Here is a 22,593-nt window from a genome sequence, read left to right on the forward strand (position 1 = left end):
GAGGGGATTCCACATTTACAGCTCTTACTGTAATATATATATGAATCTATTGGATCTGGTAGCACAGTGTCTGCGGGGAGCAGATTCCACATATTTACAGCTCTTACTGTAATATATATAAAGGGATCTATTGGATCTGGTAGCACAGTGTCTGCGGGGAGCGGATTCCACATATTTACGACTTACTGTAACAAAGGGATCTATTGGATCTGGTAGCACAGTGTCTGCGGGGAGCGGATTCCACATATTTATGACTTACTGTAACATATATAAAGGGATCTATTGGATTGAGTAGCGCAGTGTCTTCGGGGAGCGGATTCCACATATTTACAGCTCTTACTGTAATATATAAAGGGATCTATTGGATCGGGTAGCGCGGTGTCTTCGGGGAGCGGATTCCACATATTTACAGCTCTTACTGTAATATATATGGATCTATTGGATCTGGTAGTGCGGTGTCTGCGGGGAGGGGATTCCACATTTACAGCTCTTACTGTAATATAAAGGGATCTATTGGATCGGGTAGTGCGGTGTCTGCGGGGAGGGGATTCATCATATTTACAGCTCTTACTGTAATATATAAAGGGATCTATTGGATCGGGTAGCGCGGTGTCTTCGGGGAGCGGATTCCACATATTTACAGCTCTTACTGTAATATATATATATGGATCTATTGGATCTAGTAGTGCGGTGTCTGCGGGGAGGGGATTCCACATTTACAGCTCTTACTGTAATATATAAAGGGATCTATTGGATCTGGTAGCGCGGTGTCTGCGGGGAGCGGATTCCACATATTTACGGCTCTTACTGTAACGACTCCCTTTTTGGTGGAGTGGACAGCCTGGTGCTGGGGGCGGTGCTATTAGCCCCCCCCCGTCTACATTTGCAAAATGAAATCATATCCCCCCCTCCATGATGTCCCTTTTTTTTTTTTTTTTTTTTTTAAGAACAGGAGCCCAAAAAAGATATATTCCTCTCCCACTGTATCAGCCAATCGCATGTCGGATCCAGGCCAAATGCCTCGTGAAGCAGGACAGGAGGGGAAATGTTACAAGAATCCAGAATCTAACACCAGAGGGTGGTAAATAAGTTGAGCAGCCTCCCAGCAGAAGTGGTAGAGGGTAATACAAGAGAGGGGATTAAACATGCATGGGATAGACATACGGCTCCTGATTCTAAGACGAGACCAACGACTGATTAAGGGCCGGACGGGGACCGAGCTCGAGGCACGTAGGGCAGGGAAGGCCCATGGATGATGCCACTGGGCCCCCTAAACGTAAAACGAAACACTTTTTTTCTCCAACACAAACACATTTATTTTGTAGTCCCGGCTCTTAACACAAGCCGGGGGGGGGGGGTTAAGGGTCCACCAGTCGCCGCAGATCAGTCCATCTGAGAGGCGTCCAGCTCGTCCAGGAACCGGCGGCATTTCCCCATCAGAACTTTAATGGCTTCGCTCAGCAGCGTGTCGGGGGCCAGAATCCCCGTGGACTCGATGGTGACTGAAACACGGGAACACGGGTTAAACACGCGTGGCCCTGAGAGCGAGTGGCTCTCGGGGGAAGGAATACTCACAGATGTAATGATCCCGCACGCGCTTCATCCGCACCACATTTTTTAACTCTTCGTGTCGGAAGATTTCACGGCTGGAGGTGTCCGCACGAGAGCTCTGAACCCGCGCCACTTTCACGCCTGGCGACAGGAGAGGGACACGGCTGTCAGCGAGACACCCTTCGTGGGGTGACATGGCCCCGGCCCCTGATACGCACCGTTCACAACGTCCACCGCGATTACTCCCGGAGAGAAGCAGCGCTGCAGAACGTCCGCTAACTCGCCCTCCACGGGGCGCAGGAGGCTGATTTCCGGGAGCAGACGGTAACTCGCCGTGGCCACTGGAGAAAACTTGGCATGGTCTTTACCTGACAAACAGAGGGCGTTATATGTGGACACGCGTGGCCCTCATATGGGGCGGGCGTCATGTATACAGAGTAGGGGCCAATGCCCCACATACCACACACAGGCTCCTCTCTCCCGCACGGTAAACGGGTTGTGGCCCCTGAGCCACCCTCAGCGTACTCACCCACCCCCTTGACGCAGTGCATGAGGACGTGGATCTCCTGGCCGGGCCGCAGCTGAGCGATCAGGATGTCGCCGTGGACGGGACGTGGCGGCTCCGTCTCCGGGAACAGGTCGGCCTGGTTACCCAGCGGGACCCACTTCATGTGGCTCGTGTACACTAAACGGGACGTGGGAGGCGGAGTCAGAAACACGCCAGCGAATCGTCACCTCCGTTTTATAAAGGGAAAGAAGGGAACCCCGGGGAGCGAGAATCAGGGGACCCCGGGGGGGGGAATCAGGGGACCCCGGGGCCCACTCACCTTTATGGTCCAGATAGAGCTCGTTGGGATCCGAGGAGTCTTTGGAGGCTCGCGGGTTTCTGGTGCATTTCACACGGAGCTCAAACTGCAGAGTATCGATCTCCGTGCCGTCCGCGTCCCCTGCGGCAAACTATACGTTATACAGGGGCCCCGGCGCGCCTATCAAACTATACATTATACAGGGGACCCGGCGCACCCATCAAACTATACATTATACAGGGGCCCCGGCGCACCCATCAAACTATACATTATACAGGGGCCCCGGCGCACCCATCAAACTATACATTATACAGAGGCCCCGGCGCACCCATCAAACTATACATTATACAGGGGCCCCGGCGCACCCATCAAACTATACATTATACAGAGGCCCCGGCGCGCCCATCAAACTATACATTATACAGGGGCCCCGGCGCGCCTATCAAACTATACATTATACAGAGGCCCCGGCGCGCCCATCAAACTATACATTATACAGGGGCCCCGGCGCACCCATCACACTATACATTATACAGAGGCCCCGGCGCACCCATCAAACTATACATTATACAGGGGCCCCGGCGCGCCTATCAAACTATACATTATACAGGGGACCCGGCGCACCCATCAAACTATACATTATACAGGGGCCCCGGCGCACCCATCAAACTATACATTATACAGGGGCCCCGGCACACCCAAACTATACATTATACAGAGGCCCCGGCGCACCCATCAAACTATACATTATACAGGGGCCCCGGCGCGCCTATCAAACTATACATTATACAGGGGCCCCGGCGCACCCATCAAACTATACATTATACAGGGGCCCCGGCGCACCCATCAAACTATACATTATACAGAGGCCCCGGCGCGCCCATCAAACTATACATTATACAGGGGCCCCGGCGCGCCTATCAAACTATACATTATACAGGGGCCCCGGCGCACCCATCAAACAATACATTATACAGGGGACCCGGCGCACCCATCAAACTATACATTATACAGGGGCCCCGGCGCGCCCATCAAACTATACATTATACAGGGGCCCCGGCGCACCCATCACACTATACAGAGGCCCCGGCGCGCCCATCAAACTATACATTATACAGGGGCCCCGGCGCACCCATCACACTATACAGAGGCCCCGGCGCGCCCATCAAACTATACATTATACAGGGGCCCCGGCGCGCCCATCAAACTATACATTATACAGGGGCCCCGGCACGCCCATCAAACTATACATTATACAGGGGCCCCGGCACGCCTATCAAACTATACATTATACAGGGGCCCCGGCACGCCTATCAAACTATACATTATACAGGGGCCCCGGCGCACCCATCAAACTATACATTATACAGGGGCCCCGGCGCGCCCATCAAACTATACATTATACAGGGGCCCCGGCGCGCCCATCAAACTATACATTATACAGGGGCCCCGGCGCGCCCATCAAACTATACATTATACAGGGGCCCCGGCGCGCCCATCAAACTATACATTATACAGGGGCCCCGGCACGCCTATCAAACTATACATTATACGGGGGGGGGGGTTCCGCCATTACTCACCCGCACTGCGATACTCGAAGAGCCGAGGGTCGGCCCGGATGGGGATGAGGCCCAATCGGTGAGCCAGGATCTCGTCCTGAATTATGGACGTGTTGTTATAAACAAAGACTTTCTCCACGGCCATGGTGGGGACCTGAGAGAAACGGGGAACCAGCAGGCGAGAGACTTCGATGAGATAAAATAGATAATAATCGCAATTGGCTCCGCCCCTTTCTGCTTTCCTGCCCCTCCCGGCAGTCACACCGCCGATTGACCCCGCCCCTTTCCTTATAGCCTCCACACTGCTCAGCAACTCATCTAACAATAAGCGGAGGTCGGGGTTAATTTGGGGGCAGTTTTAGTTGATGGGGTCTTTAGGGTTCATTTAGGGGCAGTTATGGTTAATGAGGTGTTTAGGGTTAATTTAATGCTGAGGTGCAGTTAGAGATAAAGGGGGGGCAAACTGAGGGGAATCTAAATCCTGGGGGACATGAAGATTAACCCTGTATTTATTTATAAAAGTATTGTGTCAGTGTGCTGTGAATGGGTCTGTGAGGGCACTATGGGATATCTGGGGGGTATACGGCATATGTGGGGAGGGTGGAGTGGCATATCTGGGGGTACGTGTGATACCTGGGGGGCATTGTGGGAAGCCTGGGCTCAGATGTGCATAACTGGGGGGGGGGGCAGGTTTGGAAATAAAAACAAGAAATGCATTTTATCAAAGTTTTTTATTCTGTTTGTTTTTAACATCCTGTTTGTTTATTAAATTAAATAAATTAAAAATGTACATTTATTTTTTTATCCGATTAATCGAAAAAATAATCGTTAGTTGCAAGGATGATTCCACTGACAGAGTTGTACCTAAGTGGAACAACCTCCCAGCAGAGATTGTTCCGGTTAACAGTGAATCCCAATAATATCTGTCAGACCCTGGGAAGACGACAATTAACCCCGTACGAGGGGAATTTAATAGTGTGCCCCCCGTACCTCGGCCAGAAGGATCCGTCGGAACGCGTTGGCGATCGCCGCATCAATTCCAACCATATCGAACTCCAGCACATCGTCCTCCATCTTAATAACGTCCACCCGGAAATTCTGAGACAAAGCGAGAGGTTACAGCGGGGGCAGCTGCGTCACAATGGCTGAGTGCGGAAGCAGCAAACGGGGGGGGGGTTGTCGTGGGGCAGACTGGCAACCGCAGGGGTGGGGCAGACTGGCAACCGCAGGGGTGGGGCAGACTGGCAACCGCAGGGGTGGGGCAGACTGGCAACCGCAGGGGTGGGGCAGACTGGCAACCGCAGGGGTGGGGCAGACTGGCAACCGCAGGGGTGGGGCAGACTGGCAACCGCAGGGGTGGGGCAGACTGGCAACCGCAGGGGTGGGGCAGACTGGCAACCGCAGGGGTGGGGCAGACATGTAGGAGCGGGGCATCCGTGTAGGTTTGGTAAAACTGACCTTTTCAAACTTCTCCTGGCTCCACGTGTCGTCGTACCCAGGGTAATTTCCTGGGAAATCCGTGGTGTGAACCTGCCACGGAAAACTCACATTAACAGATAAAAGACTGACCCGAAAGGCCCACAACCCCCGTATACCGACAAGAGAGACCCCCGGGGCCGGTAACCCCTCGCATACCGACAGGAGAGACCCCGGGGGCCGGTAACCCCTCGTATACCGACAGGAGAGACCCCCGGGGCCGGTAACCCCTCGTATACCGACAGGAGAGACCCCCGGGGCCGGTAACCCCTCGTATACCGACAGGAGAGAACCCCGGGGCCGGTAACTCCTCGTATACCAACAGGAGAGACCCCGGGGGGCCAGCAGCCCCCGTATACCACAGTCCATTACTCACATTGCGAACCCCAAACTCCTCCAGCAGGACTCGCTCCCGCATCTCCTGCACAATGTTCGCCATCTTTCCGTAACCCACGTGGGGCTGTTGCTGTTACCATGGTGATCAAGAGTCGGCCATGTTGCGTGTGGAAACCGGAAGTTTTTCTGCGCAACACTTGTCCTACTCAAGAGCAACGAGAGGGCGGCTGATTGTCACGGGGCTGCCCTTGATTATCGTAATGGGAGGCACCGTGTCCGGTTTGCGATGGGCAGCATTACGTCTCGTGTGTTTAGAGCTCTGGTGTCGCGTGGTGGTGACGTCTAAGGCGGTTGTCTTGCGATCCCAGATGGTTCCGCCTTCTCCACGTCCCCACGGCTTGTTTACTTCCGGGTTTTCTGTCTGACGGGTCGATTCGGGAGCCGAGGGCAGAATGGCGAGCTCCGCCGGGGGCCACAGGGGCCTCACAGCAGCCGAGTGGGGTGGCTTCGAGGACAACATACAGGTGATTGGCGGAAGCTGCTGGGCTCAACCCCAACGAGGGCAATAGATCCCCCCCCCCGAGTGCAATAGATCCCCTCTGCCCCCCCACTGAGTGCAACAGAAAAAAATTGTACAGCGCTATATAAAACAATAAATAATAACAGATCCCACTGAGTGCGCTAAATGCCCCTCTATCCCCCCTTTTCTGAGTGCACCAAATGCCCCTCTATCCCCCCTTTTCTGAGTGCGACAGATCCCCCTCTGCCCTCCCTTTTCTGAGTACAACAGATCCCCCTCTGCCCTCCCTTTTCTGAGTACAACAGATCCCCCTCTGCCCTCCCTTTTCTGAGTGCGACAGATTCCCCTCTGCCCCCCCCTTTTCTGAGTGGGACAGATCCCCCTCTGCCCCCCTTTTCTGAGTGCGACAGATCCCCCTCTGCCCCCCTTTTCTGAGTGCGACAGATCCCCCTATGCCCCCTCCTTTTCTGAGTGCAACAGATCCCCCTCTGCCCCCTCCTTTTCTGAGTGCGACAGATCCCCCCTCTGCCCCCCCTTTTCTGAGTGTGACAGATCCCCCTCTGCCCCCCCTTTTCTGAGTGCGACAGATCCCCCTCTGCCCCCCCTTTTCTGAGTGCGACAGATCCCCTCGCCGTCTGTGACGTGGCTCCATGTTTCTCAGACGGGCTCCGGGGCCGCAGTCATTGACATGGAGAACATGGACGACACGTCGGGCTCCAGCTTTGAAGACATGGGGGAGATTCAGCAGAGGATGAAGGAGGACGAGGAGGAGGCTGACGGGGCCCCTGAGGACGCCGAGGACGACGGGGCCTTCCTGGGAATGAAAGGTTTCAAGGGCCAGCTGGGACGGCAGGTGGCTGATGAGGTGAGACCCTCGTGGTTTCCTCCTACGCTTGCCTAGTGAAGGGCTCGAGCTCCCCCTCTCTCTCTCGCTCTTGGCGACGGGCTCGAGCTCCCCCTCTCTCTCTCGCTCTGTGCGACGGGCTCGAGCTCCCCCTCTCTCTCTCGCTCTGTGCGACGGGCTCGAGCTCCCCCTCTCTCTCTCGCTCTGTGCGACGGGCTCAAGCTCCCCCTCTCTCTCGCTCTGTGCGACGGGCTCGAGCTCTCTCTCTCTCCCCCCTCTCTCTCTCCCCCCTCTCTCTCCCCCCCTCTCTCTCCCCCCCTCTCTCTCCCCCCCCTCTCTCTCCCCCCCCTCTCTCTCCCCCCCCTCTCTCTCCCCCCCCTCTCTCTCTCCCCCCTCTCTCTCTCCCCCCCTCTCTCTCCCCCCCTCTCTCTTCCCCCTCTCTCTTCCCCCCTCTCTCTTCCCCCCTCTCTCTTCCCCCTCTCTCTTCCCCCCTCTCTCTTCCCCCTCTCTCTTCCCCCCTCTCTCTTCCCCCCTCTCTCTCGCTCTGTGCGACGGGTTCGAGCACCCTCTCTCGCTCGCTCTGTGCGACGGGCTCGGGCTCTCCCTCTCTCTCGCTCTGTGCGACGGGCTCGGGCTCCCCCTCTCTCCCTCTCTCTCGCTCTGTGCGACGGGCTCGGGCTCCCCCTCTCTCTCTCGCTCTGTGCGACGGGCTCTCTCTGTGACACTCTTTTTTTTTTTTAAAATTATCCCAAGATGTGGCAAGCTGGGAAGAGACAGGCCTCGAAGGCGTTTAACCTTTATGCCAACATAGACATCCTGCGGCCATATTTTGACGTGGAACCCGTGCAGGTCCGGAACCGGTGAGTACCAGCGACCCGATGGCGAGCCTGAACACCTCACTACCCCGCTACAAGGAATCCTGGGACAGCGGGGGGTCTCGCACGGATAGAGTCCCGAGGGGTAAATGTGAGGATTGCAGCAGCTTCTGTGAACCCTGTGGATTAACCCCTCGTGTCGCTTACAGGTTGCTGGAGTCCATGATTCCGGTCCGGATGATCAGCTTCCCCCAGGCGAGTATTTCTGTATTAACCTAACTGTAACCCGGGCCCCGTCTCTCCTGCCCCCCCCCGTCTCTCCTGCCCCCGCCCCGTCTCTACTGCCCCCGCCCCGTCTCTACTGCCCCCGCCCCGTCTCTCCTACCCCGGCCCCGTCTCTCCCTCCCCCTTCCCTCTCCTGATGTCCGTGTTGTGTCTTTCATGCAGAAGATCGCGGGGGAGCTGTACGGGCCGCTGATGTTGGTGTTCACCATGGTGGCCATTTTGCTCCACGGAATGAAGTCATCTGGGACAGTCATTGTAAGCAGGGGCAAAAGAAACAGACCCCGGGGGGCAGGGACACCCAAACTGAGAGGGCATTCTCAAGGGCAGTGCAGGGGTATTAGCGTGGGCACCCGGCATGTTATGTATGTATAAAACCCCTTTTTTCGGAGGGGTATTAGCGTGGGCATTGTCTCGTGTCTCCCTGCAGAGAGAGGGCACGCTCATGGGCACGGCTATCGGAACGTGTTTCGGCTACTGGCTCGGAGTCTCCTCCTTTATTTACTTTGTGGCGTATTTGTGCAACGCTCAGATCACGATGCTGCAGACGCTGTCACTGCTGGTGAGTGCACACTCGCTGCTGGTGAGTCCGGGGTCTGGTCGGTGGATCCAGAGCGTGCTGTTTATACCCTCTCGTGTCTTTGCCCCAGGGGTACGGCCTGTTTGGACACTGCATCGTACTCTTCATCACCTACAACATCCACTTCCACTCGCTCTTCTATATGTTCTGGCTGTGCGTCGGTGGACTGTCCACGCTGCGCATGGTGAGTTCCGGAGCTCCTGGGGCGTGAGGTTATGGGGTAGGGCCCTGAGCCGGCGTCATGCACTGGTTGCCTCCCCCGTGTCCCGGTTAGTAATGCTGCCGTGTGGTTGCAGGTGGCCGTACTGCTCTCTCGCACCGTGGGGAGCACCCAGCGGCTCGTGGTCTGTGGCACGGTGGCCGCGCTGCACATGCTGTTCCTGCTCTACCTGCACTTCGCGTACCACAAGGTGGTGGAAGGTGAGTCCGTCCCGATTGGTGCGTGTTTGCTGCATGTTGTGTGCTTAGCGTGTATCTGCGTGTGTGGCATGCTGCGTTTGGTGCATGTTTTTGGTATGTTGTATGTCGTGTGTCGGTGTGCGTGTGTGGCACGTTGCGTTTGGTGCATGTTTTTGGTATGTTGTATGGTTTGCGTGTGTTTGTGGCGTGTTGCGTTTGGTGCGTGTTTTTGGTATGTTGTATGGTTTGCGTGTGTCTGCGTGTGTGTGTGTGGCACGTTGCGTTTGGTGCGTGTTTTTGGTATGTTGTATGGTTTGCGTGTGTCTGCGTGCGTGTTTGGTGCGTGTTTTTGGTCTGTTGTATGGTTTGCGTGTCTGCGTGCGTGTTTGTGGCGTGTTGCGTTTGGTGCGTGTTTGTGGTATGTTGTATGGTTTGCGTGTGTTTGTGGCATGTTGCGTTTGGTGCGTGTTTTTGGTATGTTGTATGGTTTGCGTGTGTCTGTGTGTGTGTGTGGCACGTTGCGTTTGGTGCGTGTTTTTGGTATGTTGTATGGTTTGCGTGTCTGCGTGCGTGTTTGTGGCGTATTGCGTTCGGTGCGTGTTTTTGGTCTGTTGTATGGTTTGCGTGTGTCTGCGTGCGTGTTTGTGGCGTGTTGCGTTTGGTGCGTGTTTTTGGTCTGTTGTATGGTTTGCGTGTGTCTGCGTGCGTGTTTGTCCGCCAGTAACGCGTCTCTCCTGTTCTAGGTCTCCTCGACACGTTTGACGCCCCCAACGTCCCTCCCCCGTTCCAGCGGGTGCCACGTGACCTGTCTGTTGGCACAAACGCCATCCTGAACGCCACGGTGCAGATCCTCACAGGCCACGCCCGCTGATGGCTGGCCAATCACCGTCGCCCTCTCGGCGGCCGGGCGCATGCAGGCACCGCGGGGGTTGGGATGTAAGCAGTGCCCAGTGCTGTCATTTAACCCTCTGACTTCTGAGCGTCGGAACCAAGTGACTTTAATACCCCGCCCAGCAGTGAAGAGGTTAATGAATACATCGGCCCCCCGCGGACACCCCCGGTAGCCCCCGCACGGTGTAAAGTATCTTTAATACACGTGTGTAGCTTATAGTAGTGGCGAGTATCACATGTTCCTCCTGTTTATAGAACTCTGAGCGTGGATTGTGGGGCCCTCGGGCCGGGCCCCTGTGTAATGAAGCGGCGGGGGCCACGCTGGGGGCCACGCGGCATTGGGGTCTGCGTGTATATATATGTGTCTGTATGTACAGACCCTACGCAGGGATCTGTCATTAAAACGACCACCTCTATCCCCACGCGGGGCTTTATTCACTGAACTGGACGCTGGAGCCCCCCACTCCCCGCCTTCACTGCAGTATGGGGGGTCGACTCGGCCCTTCACAGGCGCAGGGGGGGGCAGCTTCAGTTAGAACCCTCCTTCTTGCCGCTACCTGTGTTGCTTTTGTGTATTTTGGGCAGAAAGCGTCTGATTTTCTGAAAATAAAGGTAGATTTGTGTAACTTTTCTGTCTGCGATGACATCATGGCCCGGGCACACAGGGCGGCGGGGGTACGCGGCCCTCCGGGGCACTGGGACTCGCCACTGAGGTAATGATGCCCGTCACCTGGGTTACCCCGCTCTGTAGCCGGGGGTAGAAGGCAGGGTAAGCTGGTCTGAAGAAATCTGTCCCCGCCAGAGACCCCCCTGACCGCCGAGATCTGTCCCTGCCAGAGACCCCCCTGACCGCCGAGATCTGTCCCTGCCAGAGACCCCCCCAACCTCTGAGATCTGTCACCGGCAGAGACCCCCCCCAACCTCCGAGATCTGTCCCTGCCAGAGGCCCCCCCCCAACCTCTGAGATCTGTCCCCGCCAGAGACCCCCCCCAACCTCCGAGATCTGTCACCTGCAGAGACCACCCCCCCAACCTCTGAGATCTGTCCCCGCCAGAGATCCCCCCAACCTCCGAGCTCTGTCCCCTCCAGAGACCCACCGAGAACTGTCACCGGCAGAGACCCCCCAACCTCCAAGATCTGCTACCGGCAGAGGCCCCCAACCAAGGGCAGCCTCCGGGGCAACTTCCAGCCTCTCTGGGGTAAAATGGAAGAAGCGGAAATCAAAGGGGTATAAAAAGAGCATTAGGTGGAGGGAGGGGGTGATAATATTACAACAAGTATAACTCAGCCCGGGTAACGGCAAGGGGGCAACGTAATGTGGGTAACTATAGGCAGCCCCACCAATACCCCCCCCATGTATCACCCCGCAAATACCCAGCCATGTATCACCCCGCAAATACCCAGCCATGTATCACCCCGCAAATACCCAGCCATGTATCACCCCGCAAATACCCAGCCATGTATCACCCCGCAAATACCCAGCCATATATCACCCCTCAAATACCCCCCCATGTATCACACCACAAATACCCCCCCACGTATCACCCCGCAAATACCCAGCCATATATCACCCCTCAAATACCCCCCCATGTATCACACCACAAATACCCCCCCATGTATCACCCCTCAAATACCCCCCCATGTATCACACCACAAATACCCCCCCATGTATCACCCCTCAAATACCCCCCCATGTATCACACCACAAATACCCCCCCATGTATCACACCACAAATACCCCCCCATGTATCACACCACAAATACCCCCCCCCCATGTATCACACCACAAATACCCCCCCATGTATCACACCACAAATACCCCCCCATGTATCACACCACAAATACCCCCCCATGTATCACCCCTCAAATACCCCCCCATGTATCACACCACAAATACCCCCCCATGTATCACACCACAAATACCCCCCCATGTATCACACCACAAATACCCCCCCATGTATCACACCACAAATACCCCCCATGTATCACCCCTCAAATACCCCCCCATGTATCACCCCTCAAATACCCCCCCATGTATCACACCACAAATACCCCCCCCATGTATCACACCACAAATACCCCCCCCATGTATCACACCACAAATACCCCCCCATGTATCACACCACAAATACCCCCCCATGTATCACACCACAAATACCCCCCCATGTATCACACCACAAATACCCCCCCCATGTATCACACCACAAATACCCCCCCATGTATCACACCACAAATACCCCCCCCCCCCCCATGTATCACCCCTCAAATACAGATCTCGCGCGCTGCGCCTTTAAGGAATTTAGACGCCGGGAGTTAAAGGGATCGGTCGGGGGTGTGGCCAAGAGATGACGCGGCGGTCACCATAGAAACACCTCGGCATCATCAGAACAGGATCTCGGGAGCCGGCACCACCGGGGACTATTGGCTGTCAGCTCAGCTGCCCCTACCCGGGGGCCACAGGCCACTGACTGCCGCTACCCGGGGGCCACAGGCAGCTAACTGTCCGACCTGAAGGCCGCAGGCCGCTTACCTTCCCGAACCGGGGGCCACAGACCGCTAGCTGCCCGATTCGAGAGCCACAAGCTTCTAACTGCCCCTACCCCGCTGGCCGCTAACTACCCGATCTGGGGGCCACAGGCTGCTAGCTGCCCCTACCGCGCTGGCCGCTAACTACCCGATCTGGGGGCCACAGGCTGCTGATCGCCCCAACACGGTGCCTGTAAGAGTTACCCCATGGCCTGTGCCCCAGTTTGGGCTTTAGCTCTACTGTGAGGATCTAGCTGCACCGGAGTGTGTGGGGCAATTAGAATTTAAGATAAGGAATTACCCCCGGGGTTAAAGGTCTGAAGTGCCCTCTGTATGGGGAGGGCGCGCTGCTAGTTGCCCCGTTCTGATATTTTCATGGTGACTCCTAAACTAAGTGCCCCAGTGAGCGCTGGGTGATATTTAGCGGATTTGCCCCACTCCCTTCAGGATGCTGCCTGGGTCCATCCAGATGTCGGGGGAGACCCTGTCGGGGGCAGAAGTGCGGGGTGTGTGTGAGGGGCTGGCGGAGGGCACCGTCAGACTCCTTTCCCTGCGCGGATGCCACCTCTCAGACAGGGACTTTGGCCGTCTCTGCCAGGGGGTATCCCAATCGCCCTCCCTGGTGCAGCTCAACCTGAACCTGGGCGTTGTGTCCGGCGCGGCCCGAGTCCAGCAGCTGGCCCAGGGGCTCCTCGCCAACCGCTCCCTGCAGTCACTCTTGTAAGTTTGGGGCTCCTGGGGCTGATGGGACATGAATGCGGGAGTACGGGGGTATGGGGGGGGGTTATTGCCCTTTATGCACCCGTCTTTATGGCTTGTAATTCCTACAAGGGGTCCATCTTTACGCAAGGGGTAATAGACGTAATAGACTGGATTAAGGGGTCTGGGGGCATCTATACAAGGGGGTTATATTGGGGGCAATAGGCTGTATTAAGGGGTCCGGGGGCATCTATACATGGGGGGGTATATTAGGGGTAATAGGCTGTATTAAGGGGTCTGGGGGCATCCATACATGGGGGGGGTATATTAGGGGTAATAGGCTGTATTAAGGGGTCCGGGTTTATTTATACACATTCAGGGGTTCTCCGTTTGATTTGCAGCCTCCACGGGAACTCGCTGACGGACGGCGGTCTCTCCCTGCTGAGCCCGGCTTTGGCTGTTCACCCCTCGCTGGTGTCGCTGGATCTCGGTGACTGCATGCTGGGGGATGAGGGGATCGGCCTGATCTGCGGACTGCTGCCTCCTGACGGGGCAAAGCCGGGTGAGTCGGCCCCCGGGGGCAGGTAATTACTCCACACTAGGGCACCCACAGGAGCCCCCCGCGTGAGCTGACGCTCTCTCTCTCTCGTTACAGGGCCGCGTGAGCTGACGCTCTCTCTCTCGTTACAGGGCTGCGTGAGCTGACGCTCTCTCTCTCGTAACAGGGCTGCGTGAGCTGACGCTCTCTCTCTCGTTACAGGGCTGCGTGAGCTGACGCTCTCTCTCGTTACAGGGCTGCGTGAGCTGACGCTCTCTCTCGTTACAGGGCTGTGTGAGCTGACGCTCTCTCTCTCGTTACAGGGCTGCGTGAGCTGACGCTCTCTCTCTCGTTACAGGGCTGCGTGAGCTGACGCTCTCTCTCTCGTTACAGGGCTGTGTGAGCTGACGCTCTCTCTCTCTCGTTACAGGGCTGCGTGAGCTGACGCTCTCTCTCTCGTTACAGGGCTGCGTGAGCTGACGCTCTCTCTCTCGTTACAGGGCTGCGTGAGCTGACGCTCTCTCTCTCTCGTTACAGGGCTGCGTGAGCTGACGCTCTCTCTCGTTACAGGGCTGCGTGAGCTGACGCTCTCTCTCTCGTTACAGGGCTGCGTGAGCTGACGCTCTCTCTCTCGTTACAGGGCTGCGTGAGCTGACGCTCTCTCTCTCGTTACAGGGCTGCGTGAGCTGACGCTCTCTCTCGTTACAGGGCTGTGTGAGCTGACGCTCTCTCTCTCGTTACAGGGCTGCGTGAGCTGACGCTCTCTCTCGTTACAGGGCTGCGTGAGCTGACGCTCTCTCTCTCTCTTGTTACAGGGCTGCGTGAGCTGACGCTCTCTCTCTCTTGTTACAGGGCTGCGTGAGCTGACGCTCTCTCTCTCTCGTTACAGGGCTGCGTGAGCTGACGCTCTCTCTCTCGTTACAGGGCTGCGTGAGCTGACGCTCTCTCTCGTTACAGGGCTGCGTGAGCTGACGCTCTCTCTCTCGTTACAGGGCTGCGTGAGCTGACGCTCTCTCTCTCGTTACAGGGCTGCGTGAGCTGACGCTCTCTCTCTCGTTACAGGGCTGCGTGAGCTGACGCTCTCTCTCGTTACAGGGCTGTGTGAGCTGACGCTCTCTCTCTCGTTACAGGGCTGCGTGAGCTGACGCTCTCTCTCTCTCGTTACAGGGCTGCGTGAGCTGACGCTCTCTCTCTCTTGTTACAGGGCTGCGTGAGCTGACGCTCTCTCTCTCTCGTTACAGGGCTGCGTGAGCTGACGCTCTCTCTCTCGTTACAGGGCTGCGTGAGCTGACGCTCTCTCTCTCGTTACAGGGCTGCGTGAGCTGACGCTCTCTCTCTCTCGTTACAGGGCTGCGTCAGCTGACGCTCTCTCTCTCGTTACAGGGCTGCGTGAGCTGACGCTCTCTCTCGTTACAGGGCTGCGTGAGCTGACGCTCTCTCGTTACAGGGCTGCGCGAGCTGACGCTCTCTCTCGTTACAGGGCTGTGTGAGCTGACGCTCTCTCTCTCGTTACAGGGCTGCGTGAGCTGACGCTCTCTCTCGTTACAGGGCTGCGTGAGCTGACGCTCTCTCTCGTTACAGGGCTGTGTGAGCTGACGCTCTCTCTCTCGTTACAGGGCTGCGTGAGCTGACGCTCTCTCGTTACAGGGCTGCGCGAGCTGACGCTCTCTCGTTACAGGGCTGCGCGAGCTGACGCTCTCTCTCGTTACAGGGCTGTGTGAGCTGACGCTCTCTCTCTCGTTACAGGGCTGCGTGAGCTGACGCTCTCTCTCGTTACAGGGCTGCGTGAGCTGACGCTCTCTCTCGTTACAGGGCTGCGTGAGCTGACGCTCTCTCTCGTTACAGGGCTGCGTGAGCTGACGCTCTCTCTCTCTCGTTACAGGGCTGCGTGAGCTGACGCTCTCTCTCGTTACAGGGCTGCGTGAGCTGACGCTCTCTCTCGTTACAGGGCTGTGTGAGCTGACGCTCTCTCTCTCGTTACAGGGCTGCGTGAGCTGACGCTCTCTCTCTCTCGTTACAGGGCTGCGTGAGCTGACGCTCTCTCGTTACAGGGCTGCGTGAGCTGACGCTCTCTCTCTCGTTACAGGGCTGCGTGAGCTGACGCTCTCTCTCGTTACAGGGCTGCGTGAGCTGACGCTCTCTCTCTCGTTACAGGGCTGCGTGAGCTGACGCTCTCTCTCGTTACAGGGCTGCGTGAGCTGACGCTCTCTCTCTCTCGTTACAGGGCTGCGTGAGCTGACGCTCTCTCTCTCTCGTTACAGGGCTGCGTGAGCTGACGCTCTCTCTCTCTCGTTACAGGGCTGTGTGAGCTGACGCTCTCTCTCTCTCGTTACAGGGCTGCGTGAGCTGACGCTGTCTCTCTCTCGTTACAGGGCTGCGTGAGCTGACGCTCTCTCTCTCGTTACAGGGCTGCGTGAGCTGACGCTCTCTCTCTCTCGTTACAGGGCTGTGTGAGCTGACGCTCTCTCTCTCGTTACAGGGCTGCGTGAGCTGACGCTCTCTCTCTCTCGTTACAGGGCTGCGTCAGCTGACGCTCTCTCTCTCGTTACAGGGCTGCGTGAGCTGACGCTCTCTCTCTCGTTACAGGGCTGCGTGAGCTGACACTCTCTCTCGTTACAGGGCTGCGCGAGCTGACGCTCTCTCTCGTTACAGGGCTGTGTGAGCTGACGCTCTCTCTCTCGTTACAGGGCTGCGTGAGCTGACGCTCTCTCGTTACAGGGCTGCGTGAGCTGACGCTCTCTCTCTCGTTACAGGGCCGCGTGAGCTGACGCTGTCTCTCTCTCGTTACAGGGCTGCGTGAGCTGACGCTCTCTCTCTCTCGTTACAGGGGTGCGCGAGCTGACGCTCTCTCGTTACAGGGCTGCGTGAGCTGACGCTCTCTCTCGTTACAGGGCTGCGTGAGCTGACGCTCTCTCTCTCGTTACAGGGCTGCGTGAGCTGACGCTCTCTCTCTCGTTACAGGGCTGCGTGAGCTGACGCTCTCTCTCTCGTTACAGGGGTGCGCGAGCTGACGCTCTCTCTTGTTACAGGGCTGTGTGAGCTGACGCTCTCTCTCTCGTTACAGGGCTGCGTGAGCTGACGCTCTCTCTCTCGTTACAGGGCTGCGTGAGCTGACGCTCTCTCTCTCGTTACAGGGCTGCGTGAGCTGACGCTCTCTCTCTCTCGTTACAGGGCTGCGTGAGCTGACGCTCTCTCGTTACAGGGCTGCGTGAGCTGACGCTCTCTCTCTCTCGTTACAGGGCTGCGTGAGCTGACGCTCTCTCTCTCTCGTTACAGGGCTGCGTGAGCTGACGCTCTCTCTCTCGTTACAGGGCTGCGTGAGCTGACGCTCTCTCTCGTTACAGGGCTGCGTGAGCTGACGCTCTCTCTCTCGTTACAGGGCTGCGTGAGCTGACGCTCTCTCTCGTTACAGGGCTGTGTGAGCTGACGCTCTCTCTCTCGTTACAGGGCTGCGTGAGCTGACGCTCTCTCTCTCTCGTTACAGGGCTGCGTGAGCTGACGCTCTCTCTCTCTCGTTACAGGGCTGCGTGAGCTGACGCTCTCTCTCTCTCTCTCTCGTTACAGGGCTGCGTGAGCTGACGCTCTCTCGTTACAGGGCTGCGTGAGCTGACGCTCTCTCTCGTTACAGGACTGCGTGAGCTGACGCTCCCTCTCTCGTTACAGGGCTGCGTGAGCTGACGCTCTCTCTCTCTCGTTACAGGGCTGCGTGAGCTGACGCTCTCTCTCTCGTTACAGGGCTGCGTGAGCTGACGCTGTCTCTCTCTCGTTACAGGGCTGCGTGAGCTGACGCTCTCTCTCGTTACAGGGCTGTGTGAGCTGACGCTCTCTCTCTCGTTACAGGGCTGCGTGAGCTGACGCTCTCTCTCGTTACAGGACTGCGTGAGCTGACGCTCCCTCTCTCGTTACAGGGCTGCGTGAGCTGACGCTCTCTCTCTCTCGTTACAGGGCTGCGTGAGCTGACGCTCTCTCTCTCTCGTTACAGGGCTGCGTGAGCTGACGCTCTCTCGTTACAGGGCTGCGTGAGCTGACGCTCTCTCTCGTTACAGGGCTGCGTGAGCTGACGCTCTCTCTCTCTCGTTACAGGGCTGTGTGAGCTGACGCTCTCTCTCGTTACAGGGCCGCGTGAGCTGACGCTCTCTCTCTCTCTTGTTACAGGGCCGCGTGAGCTGACGCTCTCTCTCTCTCTTGTTACAGGGCTGCGTGAGCTGACACTCTCTCTCGTTACAGGGCTGCGTGAGCTGACACTCTCTCTCGTTACAGGGCTGCGTGAGCTGACGCTCTCTCTCTCTCGTTACAGGGCTGCGTGAGCTGACGCTCTCTCTCTCTCGTTACAGGGCTGCGTGAGCTGACGCTCTCTCTCTCTCGTTACAGGGCCGCGTGAGCTGACGCTCTCTCTCTCGTTACAGAGCTGCGTGAGCTGACGCTCTCTCTCTCTCGTTACAGGGCTGCGTGAGCTGACGCTCTCTCTCGTTACAGGGCTGCGTGAGCTGACGCTCTCTCTCTCTCGTTACAGGGCCGCGTGAGCTGACGCTCTCTCTCTCGTTACAGGGCTGCGCGAGCTGACGCTCTCTCTCGTTACAGGGCTGCGTGAGCTGACGCTCTCTCTCTCTCGTTACAGGGCCGCGTGAGCTGACGCTCTCTCTCTCTCTCTCGTTACAGGGCCGCGTGAGCTGACGCTCTCTCTCTCGTTACAGGGCCGCGTGAGCTGACGCTCTCTCTCTCGTTACAGGGCTGCGTGAGCTGACGCTCTCTCTCTCTCGTTACAGGGCTGCGTGAGCTGACGCTCTCTCTCTCGTTACAGGGCTGCGTGAGCTGACGCTCTCTGCTAACCCGGCTGTCACGTGCGCAGGTTGGGCTCGCTTGGCCATCGCGGTCGCTCACAGTTCCCAGATCCGGACCCTGAACCTGGACTATAATCCGTTGGGTGAGCGTCTGCGCGGGGCCGGGGGGCCGGGGGATGTGCGGATCATGTGGCATTTGTCAGCGTGTGTCACGGGCCGTCGTGTCGTTGCAGGGGATCACATCGCTTCCATGTTAGCCGTCTGCGTCGCATCCAGTCGCACCCTGGAGGTTCTGGATCTGGAAGGAACGGGTCTGACCAATCAGTCCGCTCAGGTACCTCGTTTATTCCTCCCCGGGGCGGATTGTAACATATAAGCACATTGCTGCGTACACTGCCAAAGCAGTCCCAGCATTAGAGTGCAAGCCTTTAAGAGCACTTTGGTGCAATTATACGTTTGAATTTGCTAACATGGCACTAAAGGGCTACATTGGGGCTGTTATTGGCCCCGTGGCCCATGGCCCCCCTATGCCAAGTCGTTCACCCGTGGGCCCTGTTTCCGCAGATCCTCCTGGACATGGTGCAGAATTACCCGACGCCTCTGAAGTCTCTCGTTCTGTCGGAGAATAACATCAGCGCGGATCTGCAGCAGCAAATCGCAGACCTGCTGTCCGAGGGCGAGGAGGACGAGGAGTGTGACGGCCGGGGGCAGGAGAGACCCGCCACGGAGAGAGAGCCCCGGCAAGGTACCCGACGCTCCGCGGCCCATCCCTGAACACGTGGAAAGAGGCAGAATTCATGGTAGATTGTGAGGAGGCAGGTACGGTGGAGGCCGACACGCTGTTACCATGACAACGCGTAGGCTGGGAAATAGGGGCGTGGAAGTGACGGAGTACAAATGGCCGCAGATTAGGGGATACGGTCCCCGCACTCACCGCATTGGTTATCGGCTAAAGATAAATGACTTGCCGGAGATTGAGAGATAAACAGGAGGCAGAGTGAGAGCGTGGGATGAAAGGAGACCGGAGAGGGGATGAAAGGAGACCGGAGAGGGGATGAAAGGAGACCGGAGAGGGGATGAAAGGAGACCGGAGAGGGGATGAAAGGAGACCGGAGAGGGGATGAAAGGAGACCGGAGAGGGGATGAAAGGAGACCGGAGAGGGGATGAAAGGAGACCGGAGAGGGGATGATGGGAGATTGGAGAGAGGAAGATGGGAGATTGGAGAGAGGAAGATGATGGGGAGATCAATGGGAAGATGGACCCTCTAACAGGCTCTGTGCCCCTGCCCAACAGATACAGTGCCCCCTGCAGTCCCCGTGGCCCCTACGGGTCTGTTTCCTGATGTATTCTCAATCATTTTGTTTCCCTGTCCAGCCGCACGTCCAGCCAGCCACCCGTCTCACTGCCGCGGGGTCCCCCATCAACCCAAAATACATCGTCCCGGGAACAGAACATTCCGGAACCGGGACCCAGAGACACTCAGATCAGTAATGATTTGTATTTATTTATTTTAAGGCCCCGGCCTCCATCGGGTTCTGCTGACCACTGGGCTCGGTGACGGCCTCCTCGCAGAGACCGAGATGTGAACAGGCGCTCAGCGAAGGGACGGACACAGACAGCCACGGACCCGCGCCAAGCCCACGGACCCTGGCAATCACCTCATTCCCGTTCCACATTTTCACAACCGTCAGCACCGAACACTCCAAAGTTTCACGTTTTGCACAGAAATTCTAATATAAAAGTTTATTGAAACCTTCAAAGGACAGAATCTGATTTCATTGTGAAGGATCCGATCCTCACCGTGTCGGAGACACCGGCCGACGGACAGGCACCGGTACTCACCGTGCCGGAGACACCGGCTAACAGACAGGCACCGGGTTGGGACGGGATCCGGCTTGAATCCGGGCCTCTCCGCGCCGCCAAATGACATTTTTACTGAGGTGACATTTTTACTGGCAATGACAGGGTTAATGGATGCTTCACTGTACAGGGTAACTGCACTTTAAGGGGTTAATCATCTGCATCACTTAGAAAGCAAATTAAAAGTGTATTAAACGCCCGCGCCCCCCCAACGCCCCGGCCTCAGCGCGTACCGCCCGCTCCCCCCACACTCTGCGTGTACCACGACCCCCCATACCCCCCTGCGTGTACCGCGGCCCCCTCACTCCACCCAGCCTCGGCGTGTACTGCCCGCTGCCCCGTCACTGCCCCCGGCCTCACCGTGTAACGCGCCGCCCGCCCCGTTTACACCAGGACCGCGTGACGCAGATAAAGAAGCAAAAGTACTTTTAAAATAGTTTATTTTGTTTTGGAAAATAGACGTCTGAAAAACGTGAGAAAATAAATCTAAGATTAACAGTCTGAAAACGCACAGAATAACAGGAAATACTGCGCCGGGTCCAAAAATATATCTACAGAGACACGCAGCGTGACAGAGAGAGTACACGGCAACGCCACGCAAAATAATACCACACAACCGACACGGGCCGGAGCGATGACAGACGGGGAGACGGGAGGGGAACAAAGAAAACGAGAGAGAAGAGCATGAGAACGGAGAGACGGGAGGGGAACAAAGAAAAAGAGAGAGAGAAGGGCATGAGAACGGAGAGACGGGAGGGGAACAAAGAAAAAGAGAGAGAAGGGCATGAGAACGGGGAGACGGGAGGGGAACAAAGAAAAAGAGAGAAGGGCATGAGAACGGGGAGACGAGAGGGAAACAAAGAAAACGAGAGAGAAGGGCATGAGAACGGGGAGACGGGAGGGGAACAAAGAAAAAGAGAGAGAGAAGGGCATGAGAACGGAGAGACGGGAGGGGAACAAAGAAAACGAGAGAGAAGGGCATGAGAACGGAGAGACGGGAGGGGAACAAAGAAAAAGAGAGAGAAGGGCATGAGAACGGGGAGACGGGAGGGGAACAAAGAAAAAGAGAGAGAAGGGCATGAGAACGGGGAGACGGGAGGGGAACAAAGAAAAAGAGAGAAGGGCATGAGAACGGGGAGACGAGAGGGAAACAAAGAAAACGAGAGAGAAGGGCATGAGAACGGAGAGACGGGAGGGGAACAAAGAAAAAGAGAGAGAAGGGCACGAGAACGGAGAGACGGGAGGGGAACAAAGAAAACGAGAGAGAAGGGCATGAGAACGGAGAGACGGGAGGGGAACAAAGAAAAAGAGAGAGAAGGGCATGAGAACGGGGAGACGGGAGGGGAACAAAGAAAAAGAGAGAAGGGCATGAGAACGGGGAGACGAGAGGGAAACAAAGAAAACGAGAGAGAAGGGCATGAGAACGGAGAGACGGGAGGGGAACAAAGAAAAAGAGAGAGAAGGGCACGAGAACGGAGAGACGGGAGGGGAACAAAGAAAACGAGAGAGAAGGGCATGAGAACGGAGAGACGGGAGGGGAACAAAGAAAAAGAGAGAGAAGAGCATGAGAACGGGGAGACGGGAGGGGAACAAAGAAAAAGAGAAGGGCATGAGAACGGGGAGACGAGAGGGAAACAAAGAAAACGAGAGAGAAGGGCATGAGAACGGGGAGACGGGAGGGGAACAAAGAAAAAGAGAGAGAGAGAGAGAAGGGCACGAGAACGGAGACGGGAGGGGAACAAAGAAAAAGAGAGAGAAGGGCATGAGAACGGGGAGACGAGAGGGGAACAAAGAAAAAGAGAGAAGGGCATGAGAACGGGGAGACGGGAGGGGAACAAAGAAAAAGAGAGAGAAGGACATGAGAACGGAGAGACGGGAGGGGAACAAAGAAAAAGAGAGAGAAGGGCATGAGAACGGGGAGACGGGAGGGGAACAAAGAAAAAGAGAGAGAAGGGCATGAGAACAAGAGACGGGAGGGGAACAAAGAAAAAGAGAGAGAAGGGCATGAGAACAAGAGACGTGAGGGGAACAAAGAAAAAGAGAGAGAAGGGCATGAGAACAAGAGACGGGAGGGGAACAAAGAAAAAGAGAGAGAAGGGCATGAGAACGGGGAGACGGGAGGGGAACAA

The 22,593-nt window shown here is 56.7% G+C and overlaps 3 protein-coding genes across 3 annotated transcripts; 2 read left to right on the top strand and 1 right to left on the bottom strand.

The window, feature by feature from the left end:
- Positions 1-1,318: 1,318 nt before the first annotated feature.
- Positions 1,319-5,960, bottom strand: POLR1C (RNA polymerase I and III subunit C). Its single transcript, XM_053458966.1, has 9 exons — positions 5,769-5,960; positions 5,375-5,446; positions 4,907-5,014; positions 3,938-4,070; positions 2,379-2,498; positions 2,081-2,236; positions 1,770-1,919; positions 1,576-1,692; positions 1,319-1,502 (listed from the first exon to the last, which is right to left on the bottom strand). Exons 1-9 carry the CDS (start codon positions 5,829-5,831, stop codon positions 1,384-1,386), a joined length of 1,038 nt encoding a protein of 345 aa, XP_053314941.1. The 5' UTR covers positions 5,832-5,960; the 3' UTR covers positions 1,319-1,383.
- A 117-nt stretch (positions 5,961-6,077) lies between these two features.
- On the top strand, positions 6,078-10,685 carry YIPF3 (Yip1 domain family member 3). Its single transcript, XM_053458967.1, has 9 exons — positions 6,078-6,252; positions 6,910-7,113; positions 7,846-7,952; positions 8,117-8,162; positions 8,355-8,447; positions 8,620-8,751; positions 8,840-8,953; positions 9,066-9,189; positions 9,912-10,685. The coding sequence occupies exons 1-9, from the start codon at positions 6,181-6,183 to the stop codon at positions 10,037-10,039; spliced, it is 1,020 nt and encodes a 339-aa protein (XP_053314942.1). The 5' UTR covers positions 6,078-6,180; the 3' UTR covers positions 10,040-10,685.
- A 2,190-nt stretch (positions 10,686-12,875) lies between these two features.
- LRRC73 (leucine rich repeat containing 73) lies at positions 12,876-20,364 on the top strand. The gene is made up of 6 exons (XM_053458968.1): positions 12,876-13,305; positions 13,686-13,846; positions 18,624-18,746; positions 18,837-18,937; positions 19,168-19,348; positions 20,120-20,364. Exons 1-6 carry the CDS (start codon positions 13,034-13,036, stop codon positions 20,188-20,190), a joined length of 909 nt encoding a protein of 302 aa, XP_053314943.1. The 5' UTR covers positions 12,876-13,033; the 3' UTR covers positions 20,191-20,364.
- Positions 20,365-22,593: the final 2,229 nt, after the last annotated feature.

Source organism: Spea bombifrons, chromosome 3 (assembly GCF_027358695.1).
Source record: "Spea bombifrons isolate aSpeBom1 chromosome 3, aSpeBom1.2.pri, whole genome shotgun sequence".
Lineage (NCBI taxonomy): Eukaryota > Metazoa > Chordata > Amphibia > Anura > Pelobatidae > Spea > Spea bombifrons.